This window comes from Rhinoderma darwinii, chromosome 3 (assembly GCF_050947455.1).
Source record: "Rhinoderma darwinii isolate aRhiDar2 chromosome 3, aRhiDar2.hap1, whole genome shotgun sequence".
NCBI lineage: Eukaryota > Metazoa > Chordata > Amphibia > Anura > Rhinodermatidae > Rhinoderma > Rhinoderma darwinii.
Window position 1 is genome coordinate 1,052,967 of NC_134689.1, and position 11,938 is coordinate 1,064,904.

Consider the following 11,938-nt stretch of genomic DNA (forward strand, 5'->3'; position numbering starts at 1 on the left):
CTACATGCCGGACTATCAGGATTTATCTGGGGGGGCTATTACCGCTACATGCCGGAGGTGGCGAGGATAACATTGCCGTGATGAAGCCGCCATTCTTCTCAGAGGTTCTGCAGCAGCTGAGAACATCCGCAGGTCACGACTCCTCTCTGGTGTTTCGTCTTCTTGCCGGGACACGTGGACGATACGGCCGCGCCAAAATCACAATATGTTACGCACTTACGTTATATTCCGTCAGGGGGCGTGGCTTCCATGTCGCTGCACTATCCGCACCCGCGCCCTTTTTAAGTAGCGCACACGTATGACAGGTCGCTGCTCCGCTGCCCGGTTTATTCCAGGCCTGGCGGCAGTTTTGTGGCTTTGGCACATTTGGGATTTCCTCGCCATTCGCACGTGCGGATATTTATACATAAGCCCCAGTGTCACAAGGTACTACATCCCCATCATCCTCATCCTCCTCGTCATCATCCTCCTCATCCTCCTCATCCTCCTCATCATCCCCATCCTCCTCATCATCCCCATCCTCCTCATCATCCCCATCCTCCTCATCATCCCCATCCTCCCCATCATCCTCCTCATCATCCCCATCATCCTCCTCATCATCCCCATCCTCCTCATCATCCCCATCCTCCTCATCATCCCCATCCTCCTCATCATCCCCATCCTCCTCATCATCCCCATCCTCCCCATCATCCTCCTCATCCTCCCCATCATCCTCCTCATCATCCCCATCATCCCCATCATCCTCCTCATCATCCCCATCATCCTCCTCATCATCCCCATCATCCTCCTCATCATCCCCATCATCCTCCTCATCATCCCCATCATCCTCATCATCCCCATCCTCCCCATCATCCTCCTCATCATCCCCATCATCCTCCTCATCATCCTCCTCTAAAAACGAACTCAGAAAAATCACAATCCCGGAAGACGCGGCGGCGACCACAGGTCATGTGACCCGGGATTATTCCTCCAAGGAGATAAAGACAAGACAAAGGGTTAATGGGGGAGCGTGACATCATCTCCGGAGTCTCCTGATGGGGGGCCGGGGGTTTGACAGTGAGGGGGAGGGGTCCGCAGGGTCTGTGTGGCTGGGGGATGAGGAGATGTGTGACTGGGGGATGTTGGGGAGCAGATCAGGCGACTGTAGAGCGGGGGCTACAATATGGGGTGTAAGGTCCTACAGGGGTCACAATGAGGATGGACAATGTAAGGGTTAATAGCGCGGGAGATCTCAGAGATGGGGGGGGGGGATCATTGATGAAGTGACGGACACTGGATCATGGGGGGTGATCAGGGGGAGCAAGACACGTCACAGCGACCCCCGAACATTCCCTGCCAACAACCAACTCTGCTACATAACCCTGGACACGCAACCGAAAGTCTGACTGACAATTGTGGAGGGCCCCACCGACCCCGCCCAGGGGGGCCCCACCGACCCCGCCCACGGCCCCCCTAACCCCCCTGTCCTGACCCCCCTGACTGCTCTCTGATGTTCCTGTTCGGTCAGGAGGGGAAATCCTGATATGAGAAAATCCACATTTGGCAGTGGGGGGGACAATGGGGTGTAAGGCTGGGGGGGGGGGGGGGGCTACACTGGGTAAAAGTGGACAGAGAACATATTGGGGGTAATAGTTGCAGATACAGGACGGACAGAGGGGGTTATACTAGGGGGGCAGCGGGTGACGTGCGGCAGGGAGATCATTTTGGGGTGTAGGGAGGGTGACGAGGGTAGAAGTGGAATATAAGAAATACATTGGGAAATGGGGGTATAAGCAGGGGGAGGGGGATACTGAGGAGGGGAGGGGGATATTGGGGTGTATTCCATGTTGAGATGACGCTGGGGAGCAGATGTGGGGGAGGGGGTGTTGGGATTTAGGGCAAAGGGAATAGTGAGTATATAGTGCAGCTTCTCATGGATGCGGGGGTCACATACATATAGAGGGGGGTCACATACATATAGAGGGGGGGTCACATACATATAGAGGGGGGGGGGTCACATACATATAGAGGGGGGGGGTCACATACATATAGAGGGGGGGGGTCACATACATATAGAGGGGGGGTCACATACATATAGAGGGGGGGTCACATACATATAAAGGGGGGGTCACATACATATAAAGGGGGGGTCACATACATATAGAGGGGGGTCACATACACATATAGAGGGGGGTCACATACACATATAGAGGTGGGTCACATACACATATAGAGGGGGGTCACATACACATAGAGGGGAGTCACATACACATATAGAGGGGGTCACATACACATATAGAGGGGGGTCACATACACATATAGAGGGGGGTCACATACACATATAGAGGGGGGTCACATACACATATAGTGGGGGTCACATACACATATAGTGGGGGTCACATACACATATAGTGGGGGTCACATACACATATAGTGGGGGTCACATACACATATAGTGGGGGTCACATACACATATAGTGGGGGTCACATACACATATAGTGGGGGTCACATACACATAGAGGGGGGTCACATACACATAGAGTGGGGTCACATACACATAGAGGGGGTCACATACACATATAGAGGGGGTCACATACACATATAGAGGGGGTCACATACACATATAGAGGGGGGTCACATACACATAGAGGGGGGTCACATACACATATAGAGGGGGTCACATACACATATAGAGGGGGTCACATACACATATAGAGGGGGTCACATACACATATAGAGGGGGTCACATACACATATAGAGGGGGGTCACATACACATATAGAGGGGGTCACATACACATATAGAGGGGGGTCACATACACATATAGAGGGGGGTCACATACACATATAGAGGGGGGTCACATACACATATAGTGGGGGGGTCACATACACATATAGAGGGGGGTCACATACACATATAGAGGGGGGTCACATACATATAGAGGGGGGGTCACATACATATAGAGGGGGTCACATACACATATAGAGGGGGTCACATACATATAGTGGGGGGGGGTCACACATATAGAGGGGGGCCACATACATATAGAGGGGGGGCCACATACATATAGAGGGGGGGTCACATACATATAGAGGGGGGTCACATACATATAGAGGGGGGTCACATACACATATAGAGGGGGGTCACATACACATATAGAGGGGGGTCACATACACATATAGTGGGGGTCACATGCATATATAGAGGGGGGTCACATGCATATATAGAGGGGGGTCACATACACATATAGTGGGGGTCACACACATATAGTGGGGGTCACACACATATAGAGGGGGGTCACATACATATAGAGGGGGGTCACATACATATAGAGGGGGGTCACATACATATAGAGGGGGGTCACATACACATAGAGGGGGGTCACATACACATAGAGGGGGGTCACATACACATAGAGGGGGGTCACATACATATAGAGGGGGGTCACATACACATATAGTGGGGGTCACATACACATAGAGGGGGTCACATACACATAGAGGGGGTCACATACACATATAGAGGGGGTCACATACACATATAGAGGGGGGTCACATACACATATAGAGGGGGTCACATACACAGAGGGGAGTCACATACACATAGAGGGGGTCACATACACATAGAGGGGGTCACATACACATAGAGGGGGTCACATACACATATAGAGGGGGTCACATACACATATAGAGGGGGGTCACATACACATATAGAGGGGGTCACATACACAGAGGGGAGTCACATACACATATAGAGGGGGGTCACATACACATATAGAGGGGGGTCACATACACATATAGAGGGGGGTCACATACACATATAGAGGGGGGTCACATACACATATAGAGGGGGTCACATACACATATAGAGGGGGGTCACATACACATATAGAGGGGGTCACATACACATATAGAGGGGGTCACATACACATATAGAGGGGGTCACATACACATATAGTGGGGGTCACATACACATATAGTGGGGGGTCACAAATACATATAGAGGGGGGGTCACATACATATAGAGGGGGGTCACATACATATAGAGGGGGTCACATACATATAGAGGGGGTCACATACATATAGAGGGGGTCACATACATATAGCGGGAGGGGTCACATACATATAGCGGGGGGGGGTGTTACATACATATAGCGGGGGGGGTCACATACATATAGCGGGGGGGGTCACATACATATAGCGGGGGGGTCACATACATATAGCGGGGGGGTCACATACATATAGCGGGGGGGTCACAAACATCTAAAGGGGGTCATATACATATAAAGGGGTGTCAGACATATAAAGGACCGTGGGAGTCACACATATTGGGGGTCACAGATAAAGAGGGGGTGCTGACATATTAGGGGGGGTCACAGATATAGAGGTGGTGCTGATATATTAGGGGGGTCACAGATATAGAGGTGGTGCTGATATATTAGGGGGGTCACAGATATAGAGGGGGTGCTGACATATTAGGGGGGGGTCAGAGATATAGAGGTGGTGCTGATATATTAGGGGGGGGGTCACATAGATATAGAGGTGGTGCTGACATTAGGGGGGCACAGATATAGAGGGGGTGCTGACATATTAGGGGGGTCACATAGATATAGAGGGGGTGCTGCCATATTGGGGGGGGGTCACATGGATATAGAGGTGGTGCTGACATTAGGGGGGGCACAGATATAGAGGTGGGGGCACGTATATTGGGGGGGGGTCACATAGATATAGAGGTAGGGGTCACGTATATTGGGCTACCTGAATCCTTGCACCGCGCTGTGGTTCCTGCTCCAGGCCCGGCCGCGCCGCAGCACCTCCCGCACCAGCTCCTTCTCATCCGGCAGCCGCTCCACCGGGAAGATGTACAACCAGCACAGCACGGACACGGCCAGAGCGCCGGCGCCCACCGGGAAACGGGTGCGGGGACATTTCCACCACATCATCCTGCTTCACCCGGGAGGACCGTGCACCATGCCGGGGGGATCCGGGGGCCCTCGTGGCCCTATACAGCCCGGGGAGATCCAGGAGAGCGGAGCTGCAGCATCTTCATCCCCGAGCGTGGAGAACAGAGCGCGGACACCACCTCCCCCTGCGCCCGGCGCCTCCTCCGTGCCCCCAATTATCCTGCAGCCGCGTCTAATGTGAACCGAGCAGAGAGAGATGCTGCAAACAATAACCCCCCTCCCTGCTGACTGTCTCCTCCCCCTGATACATCCACATCTCTATACACGGGAGATACATTGTATATTACATCTCTATACACGGGAGATACATCGTATATCACATCTCTATACACGGGAGATACATTGTATATTACATCTCTATACACGGGAGATACATTGTATATTACATCTCTATACACGGGGGATACATTGTATATCACATCTCTATACACGGGGGATACATTGTATATCACATCTCTATACACGGGAGATACATTGTATATTACATCTCTATACACGGGAGATACATTGTATATCGCATCTCTATACACGGGAGATACATTGTATATTACATCTCTATACACGGGAGATACATTGTATATTACATCTCTATACACGGGGGATACATTGTATATTACATCTCTATACACGGGAGATACATCGTATATCACATCTCTATACACGGGAGATACATTGTATATTACATCTCTATACACGGGAGATACATTGTATATTACATCTCTATACACGGGAGATACATTGTATATCACATCTCTATACACGGGGGATACATTGTATATCACATCTCTATACACGGGAGATACATTGTATATTACATCTCTATACACGGGAGATACATTGTATATCGCATCTCTATACACGGGAGATACATTGTATATTACATCTATATACACGGGAGATACATTGTATATTACATCTCTATACACGGGGGATACATTGTATATTACATCTCTATACACGGGAGATACATCGTATATCACATCTCTATACACGGGAGATACATTGTATATTACATCTCTATACACGGGAGATACATTGTATATCACATCTCTATACACGGGAGATACATTGTATATCACATCTCTATACACGGGAGATACATTGTATATTACATCTCTATACACGGGAGATACATTGTATATTACATCTCTATACACGGGAGATACATTGTATATTACATCTCTATACACGGGAGATACATTGTATATTACATCTCTATACACGGGAGATACATTGTATATTACATCTCTATACACGGGAGATACATCGTATATCACATCTCTATACACGGGAGATACATTGTATATTACATCTCTATACACGGGAGATACATTGTATATTACATCTCTATACACGGGGGATACATTGTATATTACATCTCTATACACGGGAGATACATCGTATATCACATCTCTATACACGGGGGATACATTGTATATTACATCTCTATACACGGGAGATACATCGTATATCACATCTCTATACACGGGAGATACATTGTATATTACATCTCTATACACGGGAGATACATTGTATATCACATCTCTATACATGGGAGATACATTGTATATCACATCTCTATACACGGGGGATACATTGTATATCACATCTCTATACACGGGGGATACATTGTATATTACATCTCTATACACGGGGGATACATTGTATATCACATCTCTATACACGGGAGATACATTGTATATTACATCTCTATACACGGGAGATACATTGTATATCACATCTCTATACACGGGAGATACATTGTATATTACATCTCTATACACGGGAGATACATTGTATATCACATCTCTATACACGGGAGATACATTGTATATTACATCTCTATACACGGGGGATACATTGTATATCACATCTCTATACACGGGAGATACATTGTATATTACATCTCTATACACGGGAGATACATTGTATATTACATCTCTATACACGGGAGATACATTGTATATCACATCTCTATACACGGGAGATACATTGTATATTACATCTCTATACACGGGAGATACATTGTATATTACATCTCTATACACGGGGGATACATTGTATATCACATCTCTATACACGGGGGATACATTGTATATTACATCTCTATACACGGGAGATACATTGTATATCACATCTCTATACACGGGAGATACATTGTATATCACATCTCTATACACGGGAGATACATCGTATATCACATCTCTATACACGGGAGATACATTGTATATTACATCTCTATACACGGGGGATACATTGTACATCACATCTCTATACACGGGAGATACATTGTATATCACATCTCTATACACGGGAGATACATTGTATATTACATCTCTATACACGGGGGATACATTGTATATTACATCTCTATACACGGGAGATACATTGTATATTACATCTCTATACACGGGGGATACATTGTATATTACATCTCTATACACGGGGGATACATTGTACATCACATCTCTATACACGGGAGATACATTGTATATCACATCTCTATACACGGGAGATACATTGTATATCACATCTCTATACACGGGAGATACATTGTATATCACATCTCTATACACGGGAGATACATTGTATATCACATCTCTATACACGGGGGATACATTGTATATCACATCTCTATACACGGGAGATACATTGTATATTACATCTCTATACACGGGTGATACATTGTATATCACATCTCTATACACGGGAGATACATTGTATATCACATCTCTATACACGGGAGATACATTGTATATCACATCTCTATACACGGGAGAGACATTGTATATCACATCTCTATACACGGGGGATACATTGTATATTACATCTCTATACACGGGAGATACATTGTATATTACATCTCTATACACGGGGGATACATTGTATATTACATCTCTATACACGGGGGATACATTGTATATTACATCTCTATACACGGGAGATACATTGTATATTACATCTCTATACACGGGAGATACATTGTATATTACATCTCTATACACGGGAGATACATTGTATATCACATCTCTATAAACTGGAGATACATTGTATATTACATCTCTATACACGGGAGATACATTGTATATTACATCTCTATACACGGGAGATACATTGTATATTACATCTCTATACACGAGAGATACATTGTATATTACATCTCTATACACGGGGGATACATTGTATATTACATCTCTATACACGGGGGATACATTGTATATCACATCTCTATACACGGGTGATACATTGTATATTACATCTCTATACACGGGGGATACATTGTATATTACATCTCTATACACGGGAGATACATTGTATATTACATCTCTATACACGGGAGATACATTGTATATCACATCTCTATACACGGGAGATACATTGTATATCACATCTCTATACACGGGAGATACATTGTATATTACATCTCTATACACGGGAGATACATTGTATATCACATCTCTATACACGGGAGATACATTGTATATTACATCTCTATACACGGGAGATACATTGTATATTACATCTCTATACACGAGAGATACATTGTATATTACATCTCTATACACGGGGGATACATTGTATATTACATCTCTATACACGGGGGATACATTGTATATCACATCTCTATACACGGGTGATACATTGTATATTACATCTCTATACACGGGGGATACATTGTATATTACATCTCTATACACGGGAGATACATTGTATATTACATCTCTATACACGGGAGATACATTGTATATCACATCTCTATACACGGGAGATACATTGTATATTACATCTCTATACACGGGAGATACATTGTATATCACATCTCTAAACACGGGAGATACATTGTATATCACATCTCTATACACGGGAGATACATTGTATATCACATCTCTATACACGGGAGATACATTGTATATTACATCTCTATACACGGGAGATACATTGTATATTACATCTCTATACACGGGAGATACATTGTATATCACATCTCTATACACGGGAGATACATTGTATATTACATCTCTATACACGGGAGATACATTGTATATCACATCTCTATACACGGGAGATACATTGTATATCACATCTCTATACACGGGAGATACATTGTATATCACATCTCTATACACGGGAGATACATTGTATATCACATCTCTATACACGGGGGATACATTGTATATCACATCTCTATACACGGGAGATACATTGTATATTACATCTCTATACACGGGAGATACATTGTATATTACATCTCTATACACGGGAGATACATTGTATATTACATCTCTATACACGGGAGAGACATTGTATATCACATCTCTATACACGGGGGATACATTGTATATCACATCTCTATACACGGGAGATACATTGTATATTACATCTCTATACACGGGGGATACATTGTATATTACATCTCTATACACGGGAGATACATTGTATATTACATCTCTATACACGGGGGATACATTGTATATTACATCTCTATACACGGGGGATACATTGTATATTACATCTCTATACACGGGAGATACATTGTATATTACATCTCTATACACGGGAGATACATTGTATATTACATCTCTATACACGGGAGATACATTGTATATTACATCTCTATACACGGGAGATACATTGTATATCACATCTCTATACACGGGGGATACATTGTATATCACATCTCTATACACGGGAGATACATTGTATATTACATCTCTATACACGGGAGATACATTGTATATCACATCTCTATAAACTGGAGATACATTGTATATTACATCTCTATACACGGGAGATACATTGTATATTACATCTCTATACACGAGAGATACATTGTATATTACATCTCTATACACGGGGGATACATTGTATATTACATCTCTATACACGGGGGATACATTGTATATTACATCTCTATACACGGGAGATACATTGTATATCACATCTCTATACACGGGTGATACATTGTATATTACATCTCTATACACGGGAGATACATTGTATATCACATCTCTATACACGGGGGATACATTGTATATCACATCTCTATACACGGGAGATACATTGTATATCGCATCTCTATACACGGGAGATACATTGTATATTACATCTCTATACACGGGAGATACATTGTATATCACATCTCTATACACGGGAGATACATTGTATATCACATCTCTATACACGGGGGATACATTGTATATTACATCTCTATACACGGGAGATACATTGTATATCACATCTCTATACACGGGGGATACATTGTATATCACATCTCTATACACGGGGGATACATTGTATATCACATCTCTATACACGGGAGATACATTGTATATTACATCTCTATACACGGGAGATACATTGTATATTACATCTCTATACACGGGGGATACATTGTATATCACATCTCTATACACGGGGGATACATTGTACATCACATCTCTATACACGGGAGATACATTGTATATTACATCTCTATACACGGGAGATACATTGTATATTACATCTCTATACACGGGAGATACATTGTATATTACATCTCTATACACGGGTGATACATTGTATATCACATCTCTATACACGGGAGATACATTGTATATCACATCTCTATACACGGGAGATACATTGTATATCACATCTCTATACACGGGAGATACATTGTATATTACATCTCTATACACGGGAGATACATTGTATATCACATCTCTATACACGGGAGATACATTGTATATTACATCTCTATACACGGGGGATACATTGTACATCACATCTCTATACACGGGAGATACATTGTATATTACATCTCTATACACGGGAGATACATTGTATATTACATCTCTATACACGGGTGATACATTGTATATCACATCTCTATACACGGGAGATACATTGTATATCACATCTCTATACACGGGAGATACATTGTATATCACATCTCTATACACGGGAGATACATTGTATATTACATCTCTATACACGGGAGATACATTGTATATCACATCTCTATACACGGGGGATACATTGTATATTACATCTCTATACACGGGGGATACATTGTATATTACATCTCTATACACGGGAGATACATTGTATATCACATCTCTATACACGGGTGATACATTGTATATTACATCTCTATACACGGGAGATACATTGTATATCACATCTCTATACACGGGAGATACATTGTATATTACATCTCTATACACGGGGGATACATTGTATATCACATCTCTATACACGGGGGATACATTGTATATTACATCTCTATACACGGGGGATACATTGTATATTACATCTCTATACACGGGAGATACATTGTATATCACATCTCTATACACGGGGGATACATTGTATATTACATCTCTATACACGGGGGGATACATTGTATAATGGGGGGGGCAGTTGCTGACAGGTAAGTGAGAAGTGAACGCAGGTAAATCCTTGTGCAATGAATGCGGCCTCTGTTGTAGTATTTGGGTTCAGACACAAAACTTCTGATGTCAGTCACAGCATTATTTTGCCATCTTGTGGCTAATACCCAGAACTGCAAGTTGAGCTGCTGCCTGCAGCAAAGTTCCAGGTTGGAGCCATATTGATTATATTGGGGGATTTCCTAATACGAGGAGCGATACCTATAGAGAACCGTCAGGGAGATCATACACACAGCTTCTCACTTGCAGAATATAGACGCCATTTACACGCTGTCATATGGTGACGTTTTTCTTGTCTTGCTAAATTTGATTTGTACAAAGACCCCCACTGACCATGTGACATTTATAACACCGGCGTCTTCTGATGTGGCAGAGAAGCCTTTATGCCCCCTTACAAACAAAGGGCAAGTTGTAAGTGCCACCTCCGCACCCCCTTATTGCTGCACCTCAGATCATGATCTTTCTCCTGTTGTGTAAACTTTTCCCATGATGCTTTGCTCTTAATAACAAGTTTTTCTACCGGTCAGCAAAGCTTCATTTTAATGTTGTACTTATTGGGGCACA

General features: G+C 43.6%; 1 protein-coding gene across 1 annotated transcript in view; it reads right to left on the bottom strand.

Moving 5' to 3' along the window:
* Positions 1-5,157, bottom strand: part of ST8SIA1 (ST8 alpha-N-acetyl-neuraminide alpha-2,8-sialyltransferase 1) — a 43,773-nt gene extending 38,616 nt beyond the window's left edge. The window contains exon 1 of the mRNA XM_075859780.1: positions 4,738-5,157. Coding sequence (XP_075715895.1) covers positions 4,738-4,922 — 185 coding nt within the window. The 5' untranslated portion in view covers positions 4,923-5,157. The remainder of the gene's footprint in view (positions 1-4,737) is intronic.
* Positions 5,158-11,938: the final 6,781 nt, after the last annotated feature.